At 46.6% G+C, this 25,689-nt stretch overlaps 1 protein-coding gene across 1 annotated transcript in view; it reads right to left on the bottom strand.

The window, feature by feature from the left end:
* Kdsr (3-ketodihydrosphingosine reductase) overlaps nt 1–24,119 on the bottom strand; it is a 35,882-nt gene extending 11,763 nt beyond the window's left edge. The window contains exons 1-8 of the mRNA XM_034513019.2: nt 23,942–24,119; nt 19,729–19,818; nt 17,519–17,575; nt 11,721–11,786; nt 11,440–11,535; nt 8,346–8,537; nt 5,160–5,243; nt 586–669 (exon numbers count right to left, since the gene is read on the bottom strand). Of these exons, the coding sequence (XP_034368910.1) occupies nt 586–669; nt 5,160–5,243; nt 8,346–8,537; nt 11,440–11,535; nt 11,721–11,786; nt 17,519–17,575; nt 19,729–19,818; nt 23,942–24,049 (777 nt within the window). The 5' untranslated portion in view covers nt 24,050–24,119. The remainder of the gene's footprint in view (nt 1–585; nt 670–5,159; nt 5,244–8,345; nt 8,538–11,439; nt 11,536–11,720; nt 11,787–17,518; nt 17,576–19,728; nt 19,819–23,941) is intronic.
* Nucleotides 24,120–25,689: the final 1,570 nt, after the last annotated feature.

Genomic DNA, 25,689 nt, shown 5'->3' with positions numbered 1-25,689 from the left:
CCCACAAATGAGTGAGGAGGGACATCGAGGGGAACGGTGGGGCCAGCAGCCTGATGCTTCACATCTTCTTCTTGTGAACCATGAGAAAACTGGTAACAGGAAACAGGAAGGGAAAGAAAAGCCCGTCCTGAGCCTGGCAACCAAGTACCTTGTACGGTCTCAAACCATGGGAAGAGACAAGGTAGGGACCCGAGGCCAGGCTCGGGGGTCAACAATGGACACCGAGCCTGATGACCTGAGTTCAATCCCCGGGACCCACGTGGTAGACGAGACAATCTTTCCTGTAAGGTGACATTCACACCTGCACAATAAGTAAATTACAAATGAAAATCAAAAGACGGTGCCTCTCCTTATGTAGTGGTCATGTGCTTTCCGAGAGCTTCGGCTCTCTTACAATACTGTGACTCTATTCCCCAGGTTACTACTGGATCCACAGGGAGTGTGAGGGGGTTGCGGAGGCTAACATTAGTCACGCCCCAACCCAAAGCTCAATGCTCTGCTTTGAAATAAGTCCTTATGTGCTTTTCAGAAATATGGCATAAGTGCAAGTAGTACGGAAAGCCACACACAAGGGCTTTTACTTACTATGGCATCTTTGACAATTTGTTTGGCCACCTGCTCTGGTTTGCAAACACCTGTGGTCTCTGAGATAAGCCGGGTTTCCAGGGGCTGCAAGTGGGGGAAATATACAAATTAGTGTCCACAAAATTAAAACTCTTATAGGCTGATTAGAAATAATTATCATCTATTTTACCTTCAAACAAATACATTTAAGACAAGGCTCAATCTAGATTCTCTATTAGTTTCTACCTGTGGAATGTTTATCTCCATTGGCAAAGCATGCTAAGGAGGTGCTTGCCCTTCTCTGTGCCACAAGCATGGCTCTAGTGAGGAATTTCAGAGCTGGAGCTAGAGTAGATCAGTGTGTCAGTCACAGTGAGGGAGGGCCCCTCCTCTTACTGGCCAGACAACTGCCAGACAGTATGTGCATAGAGGCTTGTCCCTGTGACTGAGCAAAGGTGACCCATCTCAGGATAGTGCCTCCATTCAACAGAGTCCCCACTGAGCAGATGAATGATGCTGGGGACAGTTAAAAGCCCAGGTGAGGACAGTCTCCACCCAGGCCTCATTGAAGAACTGTATCTATTTGCTCAAGGACAAGCAGAGGAGGGAAAGACACTAGCCATTGGAGAATCAACACTGCCTAGTCCCTAGTTTGGCTGAGAGATAGTTACAGGACTGAGGTACCAATTCTCAAATCATAGGCTTCTGTTCCTCGAGACAGTCTAAGGTCTGTCAGACTCGCACTTAGCTCAGAACGCCTTTCCTAGTTCCTTGCTCCTTGTGTCTTGGTTTTTCTCTCTCTCCTTCCCTCTCCTTTTCTCTCTCTCTCTCTCCTTCATTTCTGTATTAATTCACGTTATAGCTACTTCTGTATTCAAACTTTGTGTCCTATTTACTTGTGAGCGGCGACTTTTTTTGTCTTTTCCCACTGGCTTTTCTGAGTAGCATTTTACACACACATCCACACATTCTTCAAAAGACAAGTTTCAGACTGAAGTGTTACGCCACAGGAGACTAAATGTGACTCTTTACATAGGCTTGAGGGGAAAGCCTGGAATACATTTTTTCCTCCACGTCTGGTTCTGAGAGTCAGGGTCTGACTATGAAGCCCAAGCAGGCTTGTAACTCTTGATCCCCCCGCTCCTGAATACTGTGATTATAGGCACATGCCAAATGCTTCACAAAAGTTGGGATTTGTTGGTTTTATTTTTTAAGAATTTGAAAGGACAAATATCCCATTGGGTTGCTCTTCCTCCATAACAGGTGAGTAAGGGCATGCAGGATGCACTGAGTTAGAAGGGTGTCTGCCGCCCCCTACAGGGCCCACAGACCAATGCAGGTTCCAGTCACCAGAACTGTGTCCAAAACTTTACTGGAGGTTAAACAAACAAACAAACAAACAGACAAACAACAAACTCTCAGGGAAGTCACTACTTCAGTGGCTTCAGACTTAAGGAGTATGCAGCAAATATTAATGCTTACTTAGCAGGTCTGAGGCAGGAGATTTGGTTTCAACTTATTTCTTTAAAACAGAAAGAAATTGTAAAAATGGCTGAACTCAAAAGAAAATGAGGAGGTTGTTTCTACATGAATACACTCCCGTTTTTTTGCAAACAAAAACAGGACACAGATTACATAAACATCCTAGATTTATGGCAGAGACCCATGTACACTCTAAGAGGAAAAATAAATGAATTAATTAATCTAAAACGAAGCTACCCTCGGTGTGAGGTGCTGTGTTTTCATTGGTTTCCTCCAGCCCCACTTTATCTGTTCGCTACATGACATGACAAAGGGAAAGCAGGAGCCAGATGAACAGAGAAGGAAGCCTACACTCAGCTCAGGACCACTCAGTCATTTTCATACAATGTGCATGCACGCCCCAGGGAGATAGATGCTACTGGGGCTGAAATGACCAGACGCATGCCACCTGTCAACATTCGTGACTCTAAGGGAATGTAGGTGCCACCCCCACCCCATCCTCCATATGTAAAGCAGAAGGTGGAGGAAGGGCTTTACAGGGCTCAATACGACAGGTGCTCCGGCCTTGCTGGACAGGATCACCAATGTGAGGAGAGTCTGGAACACCTAGAATCAAAACCAAGACAAATACAGCCAAGCAACATCCAGACTGAAGCTCCTTAGAGATAAAAACCTCAGTGCGGATGGGGTCGGAGGTTTCAAAAGTCTACAGCAGGCCCTGTCTCTCTCTCTCTGTCTGTCTCTCTCTCTCTCTCTGCCTGCAGCCTGTGGATCAGGATTTAGCTCAGTTCCTTCTCAAGCACCACGTCTGCCTGCGTGTCGCCACGGTCCCTGCCATCACGCTAACGGATTAGTCCTATGAAGCTGTAAGACAGCGCCAAATCGACGGTTTTTTTTTTTTTTTTTATGTTACGTTGGTCTTGGTTTCTCTTCACAACCACAGACCAGTAACTAAGACAAACCCATGATCTAAGCTTTAAAAAAAGAAAAAGAAAAATCAGTAGAAACAAAAATTTCGACGCAAAGTTGAAGGAGAAGCCAACTGCGAACCAGAGAGGGGGTGATGAAGGTCGGCAGGGAAAGTGGGGCTCCCGAGGGACAACCACACAAAGAACGCTTCCAAGTGCTCTGGATGGAAAAAATAGACCTCGATGTTCCAGACCTGGACAACCGCACAAGAGTGAGAGGACGGCTGACGGGGCTACCTGAGTACCCGGCACATGAAGCGAGAGCACGTCACGTAAAATGACATTCTGAGAGATAAAACAGATGAGGAGTGTCCACAACCAAACACCAGCAGCAGCACACACCTCCCCCGAGTGTCAGGGGGTTGCTCAGTCACTGACACACGCGTGGCCTGAGGGCATTACTGGAAGGTGGGGAAGGGAGGGGCCGAGGCCCAGCTGGAGGAATGTGTTGCTGAGGCTATGGCTCACCTGGCTCTCTGCTGTACCCCCTTTTTCTGCTTCCTGGAAGGAGAACTGATTGTGTCCACGCCAGTTCTCCCTGTCCTGATGGAAGGGTGTGGCACTTGCTCAATGTGGTCCCCAGGAAACTCTAGGAGCCAGAACTCAGTGAAAACTGCCTGCAACTCTGTGAGGACCAAACACTCACACCAGTAAAACAGCCCACCAAACACAACTAACGAGACATAGAAAAAGGAAGATGCATTTTTGTCAAGGCAGATTCTAAACAAATGTTGCCTCTCATGTGCCTTTCTCCGCAATGACTGAAGGGCCACCAAAGTGAGCAGACAAATGACAGGAGTAGAAGACACAGACCCCATCGAGGGACAGAGAAGGGAAGCCCAGCCCAGTGGAGTGCAGAGGATGTCCCCCAGGCCTGTGTCCTGTCTCCTGTCAGGAGGCGGAGCCTCATGAGAAGGGACTTGAAGGGAAGAAGAGTGAAAGTAACAGAAACGAGTTCAGTTGATCAAGAGACATTCAGTTCTCCCCAGTGCGTGGGCTACAGATGCATAGTTAAACAAACACACACAAGAAAGGAAATGCCATGAGAGAGGCTCAACCTTACTAACATTCACAAAGTTACATATAAACATCGAATCTGGCTCCATCAGAGGAACACAGGGAGAACAAAGTAGATCTGAGGCTCAAATTTTAGCTTCCCTAGTTAAAATACATGTTTGTATGTGAGTACATATGAATATATGTATGAATGTATATATGTATATGTAGGTACATATGTTGTGTGTGTGTGTATGTACGTATGTCTGTATGTATGTATGCATGCATGTATGGATTGGTTTTAGACACATGGGTGAAACGGCTCCCTCTGGGGATCAGAAGTCAGACATGGGAGCGATAATACCACAGGCAGCATTAGACAACTACCTAGTATGAGAGAACACTGTGCTAAAAGTTGGGGAAAAAACCAGTTCAATGTTAAGGGGACGGGAGAGCAGAAGAAGGGAGGAGGAAGCATTTCCTGGAAAGTCAAGTCTCGGCTTGGCACCCTGCACCCAACAGACCCATTAACTGGTAAACAGCCAGGACCTAAAGTAGTATAAATTCATAGAAGTCACAGTAAAGATGCAGAACAGGGCTAGGGAGAGAAAGTGCCTGTCCGGCCTCTGAGCATGTGCACTTGCAAAGCCAGAACTCCTGCTGCTCACCGGCCTGTCAGCTGGGCCTACTTGACAGCTCTAGGACAGTGGGAGACCCTGTCTCAAGACCAAGGACACTACCTGGAGAATAGCCAAGGTTGTTCTCTAGTCTTCATACACACCTACACACCCTCAAACATGGACACACACACAAATATGTATAACCCCCACACATATCCCATACACACATCACACAACATATACACACCCAAACATGCATAACTCCCTCCACAGTCACAAATACAAATTATGTACACACCACCCCACACACATGCACACGCATACACAAAATACATCACAAACACATCTCACTCAGAACACATAACATCGTATCATACACATCACACATACAACACGAATCACACACAACGCGCATATCATACACACAACACACATCACACAAACAACACACTTCACACAGCACACACATAACACACACACACACACCATCACACACTCCTCACAGAGGGTGTGATGGAGGAATACTGACCTTCGTTTTGTTTTCCTCAGCCAGCCCCGGGGTGTCAGTGTCTGGTGGGTAGGCCACAGTGATGTACACATTATAAGGCTTCACCTGGTCACACAAACAAGGTTTGAACTCTCAGTAAACAGAGCACTTTGTATTCATCCCTGTAACTTGTCTCAGCTGTCCTGATTCTTAGAACAGTGCTTCCACCCTGTGGGTCCACCTTTTGGGGGGGGTTACATACCAGATACCTGCATATCAGATATTCACACTCTGATTCATAACAGTAGCAACACTACAGTTGCTATGAAACAGCAATGAAACAACTCAATGGGGGGGAGGGAGGGTCGCCACAACACGAGGTGATTCAAGGGTCACGGCACTGCCTCAGAAGGTGGTGGTTGTCAGGCTCGTGAAGTGACTATGAGTGAACAGCCACCAAATGTACTGGGGACCCCGCTCCACGAAGATGACTTAGAAACGGTAGCAAGAGTTTCCCCTGACCTACGCCAGAAACGAGATGGCTCTGAAGTGCATCACACCCCTCCCAGTACGGTTCTTCCTTCCCGCTACCAGCAGAGGCTGGGAGCTGCCCATGGAGGACTGCACGAGCTGTGGAATGGCAGTATTGCTCATTCATCCCAGACTCTGCCCAGGAACTGCACAGTTCAAGGCAGGAGGCAGGTCTATGCCCTTATCTATGAGGCTAGTCCTTTTTGACTTTCAGGATGCTTCCAATACTGTTATGTTCATTTCAACTGCAAAAGACTGTGTCTCCCAGTGCCTACCCTGCTGTGCATTGCTGTGCCTGAATCCAGGTCTGGAATCCTATCCATCCCTGTAGAAGTCCCTGTACAACCACCACACAGCATCATAGCATCGGTGGAAACATCTCCACCCTGTGCAGACCCCCAAAGTACGACCACCCAAGCAACTCTCCCGTAAACAGCCCCAACCACTATTTACGGACAGAAGTTCTTCCCTCTGTCCTTTTAAACAAATAGTAAGGTCTCCTAGGCTGGTGGTTTAGACCCTGGGGAGCTCTGGTTGGTTGGTATTGTTGCTCTCCTCATGGGGCACCAAACCTTTCAGCTCCTTCAGTCTTCTAACTTCTCCATTTGGGAACCCTTGATCAGATCAGTGGTTAGCTGTGAGCATCCGCCTCTGGGTATGTCAGACTCTGGGGGACCTCTAAGGAGTCAGCCATATCAGGCTCCTCTAGCCCAGGCTAGTCTGACCTGGTGATCCTTCTGCCACGGTCTCCCAAATACTTGGGACACAGGTGTGCACCATCATGCCCGGTTCCCCCTGGTTTTCTTTATAGCTGCTCTGCCTCTTATAACCTTTAGCTCTTCCAACACTGTCTGTCTCCCTCTTTCTTTTCCCAGTCAACTCCTCTACTGATGAAGACACCCCAGCAATCCCAGTGGCCCTTCTTTTCAAGGGTCAGCCTCCCCAAACTGCCCAACAGCACTCCAGTCGCCATCGCCTGTTCCTCTCTTGCCTGGTAATTAGCAATCCAAAGGCTCAGACCATCAAGTTCACTTTGGCCTGCTTTCATTATTTACTGCTGGCTTGTGTCTTTGTCCTCATAAAGACATCTGGGTATTTGGAAGGGGTGGCAACAAGGCAAGCGCTGAAAATCTTAAGGAAGAAATTCGACAGTGTTCCACAGCCCCACCCTTCTACCAGGGAGCCAGCCCGTTAGCTCCTAGATTCTCTTAGTGACACAGCTATGAAGGCTCAGGAGAGTTACATGGGTTAAGAGGAAAAAAAAAAAAAAGAAAGAAACAGTAGGTACTGTGCACCCATCCAAGTAATCGCAAAAATGAAAGTTGGTTCCATTCCAGGGCAGCCGAGTCACGAGGGTTCGTGGCTTGGCCTTGCCAGGGCTTGCTGTCTTCCTGGCCAATCAGGCTGTAAGTAAGCCAGTTGGAACGATGAACAAGTGACTTCTCTCACACTTGCTTTCGAGATGGTGACTTAATAAAATGTCTCTTGTAGTCTTCTTGTCTGGGCCTGTATTGGGACCAGAGAAAAATGGCTTCCAAAAAAAAAAAAAAAAAGGCACCCAAGTAATAATTGGGCAAGTCACAAAGACACTGGTTTCTTAGGCCCACTCCGCACTGCCTGCCCCATCGCCCTGCCCTCCCACAGTAAAGGCTGTGGTGTTTATGATCATCAAAACTGTGATTCAAAGTAGTGTCTATCAAACTCAAGGTCATGACCAGGTCACCAACAGTTCTCTCATGGGGAGGGACTGGAAACAAACAGCAAGGTAGAGAGGGACCGGTCCATCGCCTTTGGAGCCAACACTGTTTTTGCAATCACCAAGCACAATTTTCCTGCTAGCCTATGGGTGGGTGCTTACTAAATTACTACTATATCCCAACATAGTGTTACGTACAGGTGTGAACTAAACGGATAGTTCTCTGTCCATCACCCAGTTCCTGGTCTCCTGATACTCTCATTCACGTAATTTGCAAAAACCAGGACATACAAAATTATTCCTACACCTCTCTCTAACTGTTAACATTATAAGCCAACCAAAAAGGGCAGCTTGGCTTACATACGCCTGTTCTGGGTTATGACGAGTGTTATGACGACTGACTGTTACATCTGATCTAGCTGATTTCTTTCTCCCTGTCCTGAGAAACAGTCATTTTCTACTCTCCTGCTCTGCCTCTCTCCCATCCTGTTCTCATTTTCTCCCTTCTGCTTGGCACCAGCCTCACAGGTAAGACAATGGATGGGTTGGCAGAGGATGAGTTCACTCAAGCAGAAGCAGACCAACGCCAGGAAGGGATTTCAAGTACTTTATACAGCAGACAATCCCTCCACCCCCAGAGTCATTTTGCCTCTGTCCTGAGTATAATTTTTATACAATAAGAAGTATTAAGCCGGGCAGTGGTGGTGCACACCTTTAATCCCAGCATTTGGGAGACAGAGGCAGGTGGATTTCTGAGTTTGAGGCCAGCCTGGTCTACAGAGTGAGTTCCAGGACAGCCAGGGCTACACAGAGAAACCCTGTCTCGAAGAACCAAAAACCAAACCAAAACAAAAAGAAGTATTAAAATGCAGAACTTACAACTGAATTGGTTCTGTTTTGTTTTTATAGATACCAGCTTTGTAAGCCTTTAGCGAGGATGCTAGAACAGTGCTCCCTGCTGATCTGAGAAGACAGAATACAGACATAAACGCAGCTTTTACCTCCATCTGCAGAGCTTCCGCCAATCCTCTTATGGCAAACTTGGACGGAGAGTAGGCCGTGAAACCAAACAGGCCGAGCTGTCCTGCCTGAGAGGACACGAACACAATCCTGCCCACCCGCCGCTCCTTCATGGTGGTGATGACTGCCCTGCTGGGGTACACGCTGCCCAGGTAATTTATGCTCATTAATTTCTGCAAGGAACAAAGAGGCCAGATGAGGAGGGAACAAGGGCAGAAGCCTAAACCCTGCTAAGGGGAGTTTGTCTCTTCCCAGGACTAATTTATTTAAGAGAGACCCTGTGGTAGTTTGAATGTGAATAGCCCCATAGGCATATATACTTGATTCCTACTTGATTAACAGTTTGGAAGGACTGGACGGGGGTAGGGGGTAGGGTTGTTGGAGGAGGTATGTCTCTGGGGGTGTGCTCTGAGGTTTCAAAAGTCCTGCGGCAGGACAAGTGTCTGTGTTTTCCCTTGCTCTCCCCCTCTCTCTCCTGCCCGTGGACCAGGATGCAAGGCTCTCAGCTACTGCTCTAGTATTATGCCTGTCTGCTTCCCACCATTGTGGGGCAGTGGGCTGTGAGAGGCAGCTGGGTACCTGGTCGAGCACAGGCCTCAAACTCCGGACCCTAATGGAACGGGTAGGTGTTTGGCCTTGCTCCTGGGCCCTGGTTCCTTTCACTTACCCACAGCCCATCCCAAAGAAAGGTTTGTGGTCTTAGGTCACATAGCACAGGTAGAGGGTGTGACTACAGGCCACAGAGCCTCAAGAGATCTTCATATTAATGAGATACCTAAAGGCCAGAGGGAGGAAAGCCCAGACCCTCCTCCTTGCAAAAGGTATTTAACCTCAGGCTGTCCCTGAGAACACCGGGGGGTAGAGCTTCATGCACTTTCCACCATGATAATAAACTTTTTGAAATCATGGACTACCTCTGTCTTTGGAGCCCACTGTGGAGAACCATAGAGGGGGCCTCTAACCAATGAGCCGCTTCCTAAGCTCCAGACGCTGCCAACCCAAGCAAGCCCAGGCAGCCATGACCCAGCCAAGCGAGTCTCACTACCCCACAGGGCACTGCCAGAGCTTCTCTCCCTTGTCCCCTTCGGCTGGTGGCCAGTCCAGCCCATTTGCCCCCAGTCTCCACTCTTCCACAGCTCCCAAAGGGCACCTAGAAGCCCAGGAGTCTGAGACCAGTCAATCCATCCCTGCACGCCTTCTTCCCCAGGGTCCCCATCCAAAAGCCCAGGCCCACACGGGGTTTCAGGCTGAGACCTCTCCATGCCTGGGTGAAGCCCCGTGGCTTCTCACTGCCCAGCGTCTGTCTGCACGGCGTTGCGTGGAGTAAACTCAAATTTACTTCTACCCTCTGAGTGGTGGTTCAAGCCGCCTGGGGTGGCAGACACATGAGACCCACAACTCAGCCCAACAGGACCTACACCGATGCACGTGCATGAACTATAGCCCCGCACACCATGGTGATAATGGACTGAACCTCTGAACCTGTAAGCAAGCCCCTATTAAATGCTTTCCTTTATAAGAGTTGGTCTTGGTCACCGTGTCTCTTCACTGCAATAGAATAGCAACTAAAACAAAAAAGGCTTCTAAATATTTCTGGCCCTGTCAGTTCCAAGCTAACAAGGATTATACAGAGAACATGGTACCAGTTAACAGTGTAGCAGTGCCTGATCTCATGAGAAAAGACGCTGGCCACTTCCTCAGCCGAAAATGGGGTTAATCTTGGCATTACCTCAGGATGCTTCAGGGATTACGAGGGAAAACACAAGCTAAGTACAAGCACAGATCCTGCTGGCCTGCACAGTAAGAAGTCAGTATCAGCTGGCCAGTACACCACATAGTTAAGTGCCTGCAAAGACACTCCCAGCTTCCCATCCTAGAACTCTTAAAACCTAGGCCCAACCTGAGAACCTGAGGATGCACAGTAACACCTTTACACACCAAAACCCTTATTCTCACTACCCCGAGAAGCTACACAGCCCAGTCAAGGTCGTACACACAAACCAAGATGGCAACGCAGCAGAATACTAAGGAACTTTAAGAAGCGACAACTGAAAACACAGGAGTTGTTGTAACACACCTGGCAAGACACAGAAACTTGAGTGTTGACTGGCGACTGGGAAACTGAAAGACAGGATTGTGCAACACAATCCTCCCAAGGGCTCAAATGACACCTAGAGCTTCTGGCCTGGGCTGGGTGGGTTAAGACCGGTCCAAATATTCAGGGATGATAAATAGACAAACACATTGCAGTCTGGCCACACAATAGGACCATTACCAACCAAGAAAAATAAAGCACTGGTGTACACTTCAGCGTGAAGAAACCTTTAGGGCAGTTACCATGTGAAAAAAGCCAGACACAGGAGGGTATGCTTCACATGACTCTATTATTCAGCAAGACAGACACAGATTAGGGGTAGCCAATGGCTAGAATAAGGGTTTGGGGTCATGGGGAATAATGACTAAAGTACAGAGTATTCTTCTGAGGAGATGAAAATGTTTTGGAATTAGTTACACAACATCACAATATGCTAAGTGCCTCTGAATTATTCACTCTAAAACAAACAACTGTGGCAGGTGTAGTGGCACTAGGCGCAGTGGCAGAGACCTGTGATTCCAGTGCTTAGGAAGCTGAGGCAGAAGTAAGGCTGGGCCAGCATGCTGTGTACAGTGGTAGGATGTCTCAGACAAGTGCACACACTCAGGTCCCACCATTCTGCCTTTTACCACCCGCTGACTCTCCTGCAGGCCTTTCGTGCATCTCTGAGTATATGGTGTTGACTACAGCCTGTGAGAAGATAGTTCTGACACTGGTCCAGCGATCTCACTTTCTACAAGATAGGAGACTGGTTTAACTTCAGAGTCGAGCTTTCAAAACCCATCATCCGGATAAAGGAGGACACTAAAAACAAGACTGCCGTACTGCCAAGCACAAAACGCCTTGCACTTTAGAGTTCAAATCTAATGTCCATTTCCTCAGCGCTGAAGAGTGTTAGTAGCTGAGCCCTTGGCTTGGCCGGCCTGTTTTAAAATAGAAGACGTCATCTTGAATGAAGGTGAACAAACATTATCACTCACCTCAAAACTACTAACTTCCAGATCTTCAAACTTTCCTGTTATAGAGGTGCCTGCACAGTTGACCAGCATGTCCACAGGACCCAGCTTCTCCTGTGCCTGGAGGAATATTCCAGAACATTACATATTATTCCAAACATTACACCAGAGAATGGAAGATTCATCGTGAAGAAAGGCAAGGTCAATGAAGTCCACCAAACCACCAAACCTACAGAGAAGAGTTGCCAACTCTTGGCAAGAACCAACAAAGTCAGTCAGGGAACTGAAATCACCTGGCCTCTTACCTGCTTTATGACATTCTCTACTTGGTTATAGTCTTGAGACACATCAACTGAGATACACAGCACCACCTGTTCAAAAGAAGAAAAAAAGAGGGAATGGGATCAGGACCTCTAAGACAGCTCACCAGGTAAGGGTGCTGGCCACCAAGCCTGGTGACCTGGGACTCACATGGTGGAAGGACAGAATGACAAGTTCGGGTTGTTCTAACCTACACACATACACCACACACACACACACACACACACACATACAACACACACACAACACGCACACACCACACACATACACCACTCTCTGACTCTCCTGCAGGCCTTTCGTGCATCTCTGAGTATATGGTGTTGACTACAGCCTGTGAGAAGATAGTTCTGACACTGGTCCAGTAATCTCACTTTCTATAAAATAGAAACACACAGCATCTAAAATATAATATTGGAGATTTAGGTATCAAAAGTAGTTTTTTATGTTTTGAGACAGTGTCTTTTACATAGTCTAAGCTGGTCTTGAACTTTAGTACAGAATTACTTGGGCTCACAGCTATCCTCCTGTTTCAGCCTTTCAAATACTGAGATTACTAAGATTACAAGTAAACACCAAAATGCTGGTCTATCAAAACTATTTGTAAGGTATTTTTAAAAAATAAAACCAACTCTTTCTAATAATGAAGGCCAATTTAGCCCTGCATACCTACAAGGTGTTTCATTTCTGACCCCAGGTTTGGAGACTGAGGTGCATATTTTACATACCAAAGCTCCAGGTTCTCCCAGCATCCCTCAGTCCCTACCTTGGATACTCTGGCCCAACTCGACTCTAAACTTTCTACCCCAAGAGCTGGTCCGCCCTTCCCCGGAGGATACTCTCCTCTTTCCTCTCTCTGTGCTTCCCTTTCTCTTTCTCTCTCCCTCCCCTTCCCTCCTTTCCCTATGGCGACTTCCCTGGCCATGGTCCTTGGGCCAGTGAACTCACCCACTTGAGAGCAGCTTCTCGATAAACCTGCCATTAATCTAATCTGGTTTAAATTGGCTCATTTTACCAGTGGTAGAGAAATAACTTATCAGATGTCACCAAACCAGAGAGAAGGTGAGTCCCCAGTTCGAAGGTCCTGGTATTTCCTGGTCACGTGGGGACCTCTATTCTTCTCCACTGAAATACATTTCTTCCGACTCCGTGGGTACCCATCCCCAGCTATTTTCTATCTGGATCTGAGACCCTCTGGGCTCTCTCTGCTGAGTTGAGACCACGCCAGAGTTAACCCCATCTGAACAAAGACCAGGTCTGTTTTGGCGGAACCTCTGATACAGAAATGTCTTATCTCAGACTATGAATGGGGATGCCAATTCATTAGTGTTGGGATTTCCGGCGAACGCTGGGAAGGTGGGTGCCAAAGGATCTAAATCAAAAAAATTTATTCAAATTGGTCTGAATTCCCTGTGTCCAGCATTTTGGAGGCTGTGCTCTCCCGCTCTCCCTTCGCCACACCGAGCACAGGGCCCCAGATATCACCTAGCCTCCGCCCCCCCCTCCTGTCCGTCCTGTGGCCCCAGCATCTGCTGCAGCTGCAGTAGCAACAGCATTGATTGCAATGGTGATGTGAACTAAATAATGTATACACACTGGGTAAACAGCAAGTGATTGGTCGCCATCTTGACTTTGGAATAAAGAGGGTTGAATTATGGCTTCACCACCATCTTTCTTAAAGGCAACACTAAAGTCATGTTGAGAACAGATGCAGCTATTTAAGCTTTATTTAGCCTCCTGTTTTATGTTTGCTAGATGTACAGTTTAGAACATGTAACTAGAAACAGACATAGTCTAACCCAGATATGCTTAGTAGGCACTGGCCTCAAATCTGTCAGAGACCATCTGAGTATGACATTTAAAATCTTAAACTTAATGCTTAAAATGGTATATTCCCCAATCCTAGCAGTGACACCTAGAGGTCTCCAAGAACATCCAGACACACAAGAAACAATTCCACCCTAACTGTGGTACAACGACCACTAAGAAGGATGGCTCGCTGCCTGCTGTGGACAAACACATACACCAGACATGTCTTGTGTTGCTTAAGTCAAAGCAAGGTCAGTCTCCCAAGTTCCTCCTCCACAGGAAGGTCTGTTAGATTTGCTGGGCCTGGCAACCTAAGACCGATCCTGCCCTGGGACCCGTGTCCCAAACAAAGCCATTGACATTAACAGGAACCATGTGGGGTGACTGGGTAATGGGTAAGTTTGTCATTCTAATTGACACATAGGACATTTAGACATATCATTCTCAGGTTTCTGAGGGGTTTAAACCCAGTGGTCAGCCACCTGTGTCTCAAGGTAAATAACCGGATAGAAAAAGTTCCCGTGAGGTCTGAGGATATAAAAGCTTCTAAGAAACTGTGTGAAGGTCTAGGAAGGTGATTTGGGGTGGCTAATTGAAGTTAGAAAGGATTTATCTTTTTGTCAACTTAAAAAGATTCTTGTAAGCTTCAGGGAATCCACACAAATCCACCTCCCACAGCCAAATGGACTCTTGAGATAAGTGAGATAAGTATAGCCTATTTCCTTCCCCACCTGCCCATTCCTGAGGGTGGGATCTATTCCCTTTTCCCTGATCCCGGCCCCCACCCCACCCCTTCTCCAACTCCCACGACCATGAGCCTAAGTGTTTCAAATGTATTTCGTCCCCCAAAAGTTTTTTGCCCTAAATTTTATCTTCTGTTCCCAACATCCAGGTATTCTCTCAGAATCTGCATCCAAGCCAGCTGTAAAACAGTTACTCACAGGTGCTCCGGCCCAGCCTCACAGACTGCTTCAACTGGGCCTGCGCACTCCTACCCTCGATGGTACCACAGCCTGGGCAGCAGTGAAACAAGCAGCTCTTCCCACCCCACATTTAAAACTGCGCCCCAATGCCAGCAGGATGTAGTCGTAGATGAGTATGGCGCTCTTATTCTTTTATAATCAACAAAAGACAGATGTTCAGTTCTGGACCCTGGGACAAGAGAAGGAGGTGCATATTTTACATACCACAGCAGACCTGGCCTCTGGGTTCTCCCAGCATCCCTCAGTCCCTACCTGGCATACCCTGCCCCCAACCCTGAACTTTCCAGTCCAGGGGCTGGGCTGCCCTTCCCCCAGAGGCTCCCCTCTATATAATCTAGACATTTTGTACACACTCTCTCCTTCTTCTTTTCCTTTTTGCTCTCTCTGTGTGTGCCCCTTCTCTCTTCCTCCCCTCCCCTACCTCCCCATGGCTACTTCCCTGGCACGGTATTTGGAGCCAGTGAACTCACTCACTGTGGAGTGGCTTCTCAATAAAACTGCCTTTAATACACTCTAACCTGGCTTAAATGGGCTCATTTCACTGGCAGCCAAGAAACAGCTTATCACAAAGCAGTGTGCCTAGGTGAGGTTGTGGCAAGGGACATGACAATGGGTACCAGAGCAAACAGGCAGGCACCCAAAAGATCTGGTGCTACAATTTGTATTCCCACTGCCAACGTGTTAAAGGCTTAGTACATTGGCATCATTGGAAGGTGGTGAAACCTTTAAAAGGTAGTGCATAATAAAAGGAATTTAGGCTACTGAGGTGTGCCCTTGAAGGAAACAGAGGATACTAAAGAAAGCTCCCCACCCCTTCCCCCCATTTCCCAGCCATCAAGAGTCGAACAACTTTGATTTCCCTTGTCAGAGGCCCCAAAACAACAGAGACACTTTTGAGCTTGTGCACAAAGAAAAGCTGCCAGGACAGCAACAAGCAACAAACACAAAAATATGGGAAAGCAAATTAAAGAGCCACCAATGACAGAACAGATAAGTGAGAGTAGCTTGCACATACAACTACTTAATAAACTTAAGTGATCGTGGGTACAATGACGTATGCCTACTGCAATACTGTTAACAGGCTGAGACAGGAGAATCATTTAAGTTTTCTGTAAGGGTTGGCCTGATGCCGCTTGTAGTCTAGTGCCAATACTGGTTCCTCAAGACCTGGTTGCCCCAGAGAGGAGAGTCCACATACAGACCCAAGTGATGCTATGTGACCTTATCCCTAAGTTATTTCTGATTGGTAAATAAAGATACCAACAGCCAAAAGCTGGGCAGAAGAGACATAGGTGGGGTTTAGGGTTCCAAGGCTTGGGGGTTGGAGAACCTCCAGTGCAAAGAAGGGGAGGAGGAAGAGAAAGACACCATGGGTTAGGAGTCAAGAAAACAGCTATGAGGCTGGCCAGTTGGAGCTAAGAGCAGCTCAGATGAAACACAGTAGGTAATAACTCAGGGTTATCGATAGGAAAGTAGATCTTAATATCACAGATAATAGATATCTGCCCAGCTCTCGTATTGTTCAAGGCTTACTGTAAATAATAAAAGTTGTGTGTCTTTTATCTGGGAACTGAATGGTCAAAGGCAGGGTAAAAACCCTGGATTGGGATTTAAACATTCTACAACAGTCCTGGAATTTGAGTCTAGCTGAACAGCACAGCCATAGAGAGAATCTCAAAAAAAAAAAAAAAAGAAAAGAAAAGAAAGAAAGGAAGGAAGGAAGGAAAGACCGCATGAGCTATTTTATTCAGCAACACAGATGAATTTTAAAAATAATACAGAATGAATAAATAAAGTTGCAGACCGCTACATAAAAACGTCCATCAGTCCATCTAATCATGAGGGCATCAGTACTTGGCTAAGGTTAGGAGAGGCAGGACGGGGATGAGTGTGGCTGCTAGTGCAGCCTGGAGACTTCAGAGTTGGGAAGATTTCCAAACTGACTGTGGTTATGGTTGCACAAGTTTGTGAGAACTCAGGAAGTGGGTGTCTTAAACAGAACGCCACTGTGTGCGGTATCATTAAGGCAGCTTAGGAACATAAGAATAATGCCAAAGTTCAGAAAGATTCAGAACTCTAAAATTTTTACACACTCGTGCACACAAACACACACGCACACACTCACGCTATCTAGGGGCTGAGATGACTAGTTGGTGCTAGCTAGCGTGAGGCCCTGTGTTTAGGTCCTCAGCAAGTCTAGCTGAATTCATGAGCTCCAGGCTCACCAAAAGAGCCTATTTCAAACAAACAAACAAACAAAAATAGGATGGAGAGAGATTACAGAAGACACCCAATGTTGGCCTGTGGCTTCTTAAGTGTCTGCATGTATGTGCATGCATATCAGTACAGGTGTATGTACACACAGGTGCACGTATATACTCATACAAAATACTGTTTAGGGGCATATACACTCCTATAGATGGTAAAATTTTAACGAAAAGCAAAGAATGAATGAACAAGATCAGAGTTGGTTTAAGGTGCCCTTCAGGGACAAGAGGCTGGCACTGAGCCCAAAGGCTGGAGAAAGGGGCCAGGGACTCCTTTAAATTCCATTTCTTTAGATTAAATGATGATGGATCTATAGTAGTTAACCTGTCATTGAACTGTACATTAAAAGATACATTATATTGTATATTATCGTTTTAGTAGCCCAAACCATACAACATCTTTTCAAAGTCCTTTTATCTAAGTACTTGTGTAAGCTGTTCTTTTTTGTTTTAAAGTAATTGAAATGAAACCATTTTCTCATAAAGTGCTGGTGGCTATTTTTACGTATGTGTGACAGACCACACCTTCTGGTTTCTGTACTGACTGACCTGAACCCTGGTCATTTCAAATAGTTTCATCTTATAAAAAGCAGCCTAAAATATATTTTAATTGGAAAAATCATAAATGCCTTCAGTGATCTAGTTGCAGTGACAGCATCATCTTTCCTCCCCTTTAAACAACGGTGTCAATCAGGAAAGAAAATGTGTCCCCAGGCCTCACTTTACCTGCTTATCGTTAATAGAGTGCTTTTCAATTTCTTTCTTCGCCTGCAGTAGCTTGTCCTAAAAGCAATACAGAAAAAAATTATGTCTGTCTGCATTTGTTAAAAAGAAAAGAAAAAGCAACATGTGAACAGACACTGCATTCTATACAACAGAACCGTGAGCCTGAGGAAGAATGAGGCAAAACATAGGAGAGTACAGATAAGTCACAGCAAGGTTTAAGTCCATTGCAGAGAGATGAAGAAAAAGAAGTGATGCTCAAATCCCTCTTCGCCACATTCGTGTTGACGGTCAGCCTGTCGAAGCCGACAGACATTTTCGTTCACACCTGTTATAGATGACACAGAGTAAGCACAGGGAGACGAAATGATCTGCAAAGCCAAGGCGAGCGACGATTCCACATCGAGAGGGCCTTTGTAAGACAACATTAGCAGTTTATTCCTTTCAACACAACCTCAAGTAAAAACTGATCACTTCTTACAAAGACTAGATAGAAAAATTTACATCTGGCTACTTTCAAAAATACTCCTCAGACCTGCAAAGCTACCCAGATAATTGCCAAGTTTTCCCATATCCTCCATTTTGTTATTCTCCTAAAAACAGATTTGAGTTTATAAAACCTTAATTCTTCATAAACTCAAATATAATTTGAGAACTGTAGAAGAATAAAGGAGAAGGTGCCAGCATGCATGAAACCTGGGGTTCAATCCCCAGAAAGGCTACAACCAAGCCTGGAGGAACCCACGTATCTGGCAAGGGCATTTTCTGCTACAGACTTCCAGGTTAGCCCATGATACTCCAAACCTTATGTCACAGAGGGGTGGGGTGGTCCGGCAGGTACCTTCAAAGCACAAGCAGAGTTTACAAACATGATGTCCGTGACAAAACAGTACATTGCTATCGAATGATGGGGAATGAGTACACAATGGCAATGAAAAGTTACATAAGAAACTAAAGAAGGTCTTCAAGCCAGAAAGCTCTCTGTACACTCACTCCAACATGGCCCCGCATGAGGTCCCAGCCAGCTGTGACACCAGCACCCCAACTGCTCACTCAAGGACTCACGTCAAATTCTAGCCCTGCTGAAAACTCAAAAGTGGCCTTTCCCCAACTCAGTGGTTCTGTTCGAGTACAGTGACTTTAAAGCATGTACGACCAAGCCATAATTAAAAAACAAACAAGCCATAATTAAAAACCAAACAAACGAACAAACAAACAAAAACATTTTCTTGTATTTATTTATTCATTTATTTATTTATTTATTTATTTTCGAGGCAGGGTTTCTCTGTGTAGCCCTGGCTATCCTGGAACTCACTCTGTAGACCAGGCTGGCCTCGAACTCAGAAATCCGACTGCCTCTGCCTCCCAAGTGCTGGGATTAAAGGTGTGTGCCACCACCATCCAGCTTGTTTTTTTTTGTTTGTTTGTTTGTTTTGTTTTGTTTTGTTTTGTTTTTTTAAAGAAACGATGGATATTTTAGCCTACTTCTGGGTCATTTTCTCTATGTATTTTCTCTAGAGATCCTTTCTAGCCTGCCTTCCCCCACTAGGCCCTTTTCCAAATAACCACTCTACCTAGACAGTTAACCCCTCAGGCACATCTCACTTTCCTTCTCTTCCCTCTCCCTGGATACAGGGTGTCACATAGGCCAGGCTGGACTCTCCTTAGCTGTACAGCAGAGGGTGACCTTGAACTTTTGATCCTCCTGACTGAACCTCCCTAGAGCTAGGGTTCTCATGCACCTTCTTAAGTATGACGTGGGTCTGAGTCATTCACCCTGGGTAAGTGCTGAACCCACTGAGCAAATCCCAAGCCCCTCTTCTTTCATTTTGTCATTCAACAGAATGTCTGCTCCATGGCAAGAAAGGACAACCTTTTGACCATGAGGCCACGGTCTCTGTCCTAGACCCCAAAGAGGGACAAAGGGCATCTTCAGTCACTTCTTCACGCTCCAAAAGCAATTTTGATAAGACTGCAGAGCCCAATACAAAGAAAAACAGACCTCTGATTGTTTAGACACAGGAAAAAACTACTTTGCTACACATACTAGAAAGGATGAAACTCTCCTGGGGCGTGGGGACTCCGCCAAAGATGCCTATCTTGTCATTAGCAAATCACAGAGAAAAATGACAGATAGTCCCGACACGGCTGTGAGCACTAAGACAGGTCTCTTGGACTTCCCACATTTGTCATGAGGAGTCAAGAGCGCTTACCTCATTTCGTGCGACCAGAGTTATAAATGCTCCTTGTCTGTAGCACTCAATGGCAACGCACTTTCCAATGCCACTGGAACCTCCCGTGACCTACAGAGAACATGAGTAAGACCATCTTGGCACTTGCAATGTCTCCTCAGTACAAAGTCTACTTGAAATATTTGTGTTGGGAGTAGTAGGGGCGGAGCTCGGTGCAGGCACTTGCCTAGGTGAGGCCCCAGGTTGGATCTCCAGTACTACAAAGGACTATAACCTAATTATGAGGTTTAAAAATTCATCAGGAGAGTGTCTGCAGGTCGAGGTTGAAGCCAATCAATCTCAAGGACAGTTTCATGGTTTACACAGGGCTCTGTCTCAGAAACAAAACAACAAAACGTCTCCAAGAACCACAACCTCCTCATAGTAGATTTGTCATTTGAAATGCAGCATAAACGCCAACGATTACACTCTCAGCAGGCCCTCCTAGCTTTGACTGTTTTTTTTTTTTTTTTTCTTCCCTGTGCTGAGCTATAAACTATTCATCTAAAATTGTTTCAGGTCACCAAAGGGAACTTGCCCTACAATTTTAGCTAAGAAATAACACGTTAGTGGTGCTGATTATAAACACAAAGGAATCTTATTTCCTTCCAGCACATCTACAGAAGACTAGGTCTATGTAAAAACATGTTAGAGACTTAAGGATGGAGGTCAGTGGTACAGCTTGATCTTAGTGCATGTGTGTGTGTGTGTGTGTGTGTGTGTGTGTGAGAGAGAGAGAGAGAGAGAGAGAGAGAGAGAGAGAGAGAATATGAATGAATGAATGAATGAATGAGTGAATGAATGAATGGATGCTATCAATGTTGAAAACTAAAAGGCTTCACAATACTGTATTTAAGGAGCTCCATCCAGGCCAGGCACAGTAGTGGCGGCACACGCCTTAATATTAGAACATTGGAGGTAGAGGCAGGCAGATCTGTCTGAACTCAAGCCATTCCGATCTACACAGCAAATTCAAAGCCAGCATGGCTATATAGTGAGACCCTGTATCAAAAACAAAAACAAAACAAACCAAAAATCTCGTCCGTCAAAACCTAGCCATTTTCCAGTCAGACATTTGGATAACTCTGAATATTTTATTACCCTAAAGCCAGGCAGAGAGGCCGTCTCCCACATCATCATGTTCATATCGCCACGACACCCTCCAAGCACAGCTATGTCTCTATCTGTTCTTGAGAATGTGTCACTTTTCTTTACTCTCCCCTTGGTTCTAATGGAGAGATTTACTTGGTAGATCATTAACCGAGTGTCTACTGAGGATTCTTTCAGAAGCATACCCGTTGCCTTGGCTGAGTGTTGTCTCTGAGGTTCCTGATCTCGGGATATCTTATGGGCTGTTTGGTTTAGGAACTTTCACTCTTCACAGTACTTGACAGGGCCTCTAAAAGTTTTCCTCACATGTTTTACAACGCTGCCTTAAGCTGTTTAGCTTCCCTGTATCACACATCACCCCACAGCAGCTCTTCTAAGCCCTATGGGTGCCTTCCCTGAACACATCAGTCAGTCCTCCTGGCTGGTCACCGTGTAGCTTGCACACAATTTGGATATATCCTGGTTCCCTGGCTGAACTCAGTTCCTGTGGACAAACACGAAGCCAGCTTGTCTCACACATCACAGACAATACCAGCCCCCTGCACAGCAGGCACTACATAAACACTTTTCCTTAGTTTGCAGAATGTTCTCTAATGTCACTTCCATGAAAAAAAAAAAAAAAGTCAAAGCTATGGAGGCAGGAAGGAGGTTACCAAGATGTCTTTTATGCTCTGATGTATTACGTAGACAGTAACCAGGGGCTGCAGGAAAGCAAACCGTGTCACTTTCTCACAACAGGAGGGAGACCTGGCTTTGGGATCAAGGTGTATTAAAAATGATCTAGCCAAGGCAGCTAACTCTTGAGTGGCATGTAAGAACAGAGTTGGGCTAACTTTAGACTACGTTCTTCTGGATGCTATGAGAACTGTCATAGGGTTTTTCACAGTGGCTGAGAAAACAGAGGGCACAACAATAACCATTTATTTTCCCTTGCTTGATCACACCTTCTTACTGATCACTACAAATACCACTTAAATGACACTGTCTCTTTAACCACAGCATACAGCTCCTACTAAGGGCAGCAGCAGCTTTCCTGCTGCTAGGAGCACTGCTCTCAGTCATCCAAAAGGGGGAACACTGGAACCAGCATCGAGTGGCTGAGAAGACCAGCACAGCTTCGCTGCTGTGGTCAGACACAGCGCAGCAGCGTATGGGAACTGCTCTAAAACTGAAGCAGAAAATAAAGGGTTCAGCTCACTCTCCCCATCCCGGATCTCAACTAAATCACATCTTACTCTTCTTCGGATATTAAAAAAAGGCAGACAGTGACACGGTATATTAGTAAGCCGTGGCATGATGTTTATATACCAGTATGCATAGAGATAATTATTTTTTATTGTATTAAAGCAGGATCCTGGGAGGGCTGGAAAGTGAATGCGCTGGGGTGCATTATGTAAAATTCCCAAAGAATCAATAAAAATATCGTGTTGGGAAAAAAGAATGTCGCTGCTGAAACAGCCCTCACCTTCCCTGTGAGACAGGACTGGGGACACATGAACAAGTACCAAGGTTAGCTGTGAGTACCGTGTAAATGTTGAATCCGCTTTCCTCCTGACTGTGGCCCTCCTTGCCCCATAGCTGAGCTGCTATGTTATCCAAGCACAAGTTAATTCAGCTTTGTGTTTGTCAGTGCACCAGTGCAGAGGCCAACAGTCGGCGTCCAGCACTTCAGTCACCCTGCACCTCAATTTTTGAGACAAGGCTTCTCCCTGAACCTGAAAGTCACTCATGTGTCTAGGCAAGCCGGCCAGCGAGCCCCAGGGATCCACAGGTCCTGGCCCCAGTGTGAGGCTCTTCTGGCCTTGAGGTTAGAGGCACAGACCCAGTGAGTATGTGGGCGCTGGGGACCCTAACTCAGGACATGATGCACAGCAAGCGTTTTCCCAAGTGTGAGCCATTTCCCCAGCCCTGAAGTTCAACGGTTTTAGTCCCGATTTTGAAGTAGTTGTCTTGTGAGTGTAAAACTTTAAAAACTTGGCATGATTGTAAAGTCTGGCTTCCTGTTCCTAATAAACTCTTCCCACATCACGCATAGCAGCAGCTGGGAATAAACCAGTAATTTTACAAAAGACAAATTAACGGAAGCACAGGTTGCCATCCACAAACCCTTGTTTAGGTAAGGCACACTAAGATAAATAACCGCCCTATCCTGTAACAACTGAGTGGGAACTCACTTGGGTGCACTCATGTAAGTCACCTAAGAGCACCAAGGAGATGCATGCTGCCAGTTTAGATACTAGCTGTCCTTACTCACAATTCATTGTCTCGGCGTGCCTCAGGTTTTGAGGTCTATATAGGACACCGATGAGAAATGCCAGGGTAGAAGAAGCTCTGAGCTGTGGGGCGCGGTGGAGGCATAGCCAAGCCTGCACATTAGGAATGTGCGAGCTTCCGGACATTAACAAACCAAACCACTCATATCTCCTTCCATCTTAAGGCCCTAACCAAGCTGGTTAGCTCATCCTTCCGACGCCGGAAAGATGGTGAAGGATTGCACTTGAGCAGTACTCAGCAGAGCCCGGGCTGAGTTCAGAGACAAGCCTGCTTGTCCAACCTGCCAGGCCACCCCCTCAGGTGTATCACTTCCTAGAACCCTCTGATGGCTCTTTATCACCCGCACATGACACTCTAGTGTCTCAGCTGCCTGGGCCAGCCCCAGAGGCCCGGACCCTTCCTTGCTGTGGGCTCCTTAGGATTCCCTGGCTGTGGCTGCTCCCACCCGGGTTTGCGCCCTTATCCTGCTAGTCACCGACTGCCGCGTCCTTGGCAAAGTTTCTCAGTCTCTCTGTTGACTCATCGGGAAAACTGAAGATCCAAACAGTCGCAGACAGGGATGCTCCGGGGATCAGCGAGCAGCACAGAGCCCCAGAACCCTGGAAACTCGGCTGGCGCGTTCCGCACGACACTACCCTGTAGCCCGGCGCCGCGGAGGGCGGGTTCCTGAGGTCGGACAGGGCCGGGCAGTGACGGGACGAAGGCAGCAGGTAACACGCCCTACTCAACTGTCCCTTTCCGGGACCGTGGTCTCGCTGGCCCAAGCCAGCCAAGCAGTCCTGGGCGAGCTCAGCAACAGGAGGCCACTCACCACTACGTGCGCGCCAGGCAGCGCGAGGGGCTTGGGGCTGATGAGCGGCGACACCATGTAGAGGAGCAGCACGAAGGCCACGAGGCCGGCAGCGGCCAACAGCAACATCTCCGTTCCAGCGACTACTGGGAGATCACATGCACCAGCAGCCGGGAGTGTTTGGGTTTGCGGGCGAGGGCGGGACGGCGGCGAGGGGAAGAGGAGGAGCCGGGGCGGGGCGGCCTCCGCCGTCGGACTGGCCCCTGGACCCGCGCCCCCTTAGGCATCGGGCTGCGGCTGCGCAGGCTGTGCGTGCGTAGGCTCCGGGTACCCGACCTCCGTGGGCCCGCCCGCCAACGTAGTGAGAGGCTTGCAAACGGTGGCTTTCGGATTCACGGATTTTGTGCTGTGCTGAAGTCCTGCGATTCCACTTTGAAATCACAGGTTCCAGTTCGTGTATTCCTGGCACACTCAGAAAATGGTCACTGCTCCCTTTCGCTTTGAGTCTTGACTTGGATTTCTGATAATTGAATTTCGCTGAAAATTGTACGTACATCCTGTTACCAAGGCAGATGCAAACGGGGGGAAAAAGAGCCGCCGTGGCTGAGATTTAATTTCAACATCCGATTCACCGACTCAAAGTAGTTTTAGTTTAGTGTCTAAATGATCGCCGCAATCTTGTGTCGCCCTACACAGCAATCTTAGTCATTAACAGTCACAGCTCAATTTCTCTTAAATGATGCAGTTATAGGCAGTCACAAAACTGTCTCTGGACTTGCCTATTCATACCAATGGAGTTCTAATAATATGCCCTCTGCAGTGCCTAGCTCCTTTGACTTAGCGTACTGTTTTTAAGATTCTTCCATACTGTACCTATCAGTATTTAATTTCTTTTTATTGCCAATAATATCCTACTGTAGGCTAGATCGTTTTTTTCACTCAAAACTTTTTGATCAAAACAATAACAAAAGCAAAAAACAATGCTACTGGGTCCAAAGGGAAGGGCTTTTGCCAGCAAGCCTAAAGTCCTGCACTGGATCCCTTCGGCCCACCTGGCAGGTTGTCCTCTGACCTCCAATGGTGTGTCCTGGCATTCATCAGCATCCTCACACTCACTGAATAAATTTATCCTAAGGTCATGTATAGTCAGCCTCCTTTAAACAAAGACACTCCTATTAAACCTCCCCAAAGCAAAGAAAGAACTCACTTTCTGGATAAGGGTGAATTCTGGATAAGTAGCTAACATCTACCCTTTAGCCAAAGCTCACTTTAGAAAAACAAACCTCCAACCCTTGGAGGGCTCACTGGGGAGCCAGAGGTTTTAAACTCCATTTCTCAATATATTTGGCTATCCACAGAGTATTATAGTCTCACCAAAGAACATACAAGCTCTTGTGTGTGCACAGTTTGGTTCTCTGTCAATTGCTGGCCCTCAAGCCACTTTGCAACAGCATTTGAAGGGCTTTGCCAGACCATTTTCTTAAGTAGTAGCACAACTTTTCATTCAGCTATGTGAACGGCAGACTTTCCAACCCTCTAGTCCAACACTCTTCCTCCTGATTAGTAAAAACTTTCCACTGGACACATCAGATTTGTGTGGGTTTGTTTTCTTGGTAACTATTTTTCTTTTCTTTCTCTTTCTTTCTTTCTTTCTTTCTTTCTTTCTTTCTTTTTGAGAAATGTAGTTGTGTTTACAAAAAGCAAAAGGAATTGATCTTTTTCTTTCATTGATCTGTGCCCAGTGTTAGTTAAGCTGATAGATTTGAGGA

The sequence above is a fragment of the Arvicanthis niloticus genome, chromosome 10 (genome assembly GCF_011762505.2).
Source record: "Arvicanthis niloticus isolate mArvNil1 chromosome 10, mArvNil1.pat.X, whole genome shotgun sequence".
Classification (NCBI taxonomy): Eukaryota; Metazoa; Chordata; class Mammalia; order Rodentia; family Muridae; genus Arvicanthis; species Arvicanthis niloticus.
This window is presented reverse-complemented; position numbering and strand designations above follow the sequence as displayed.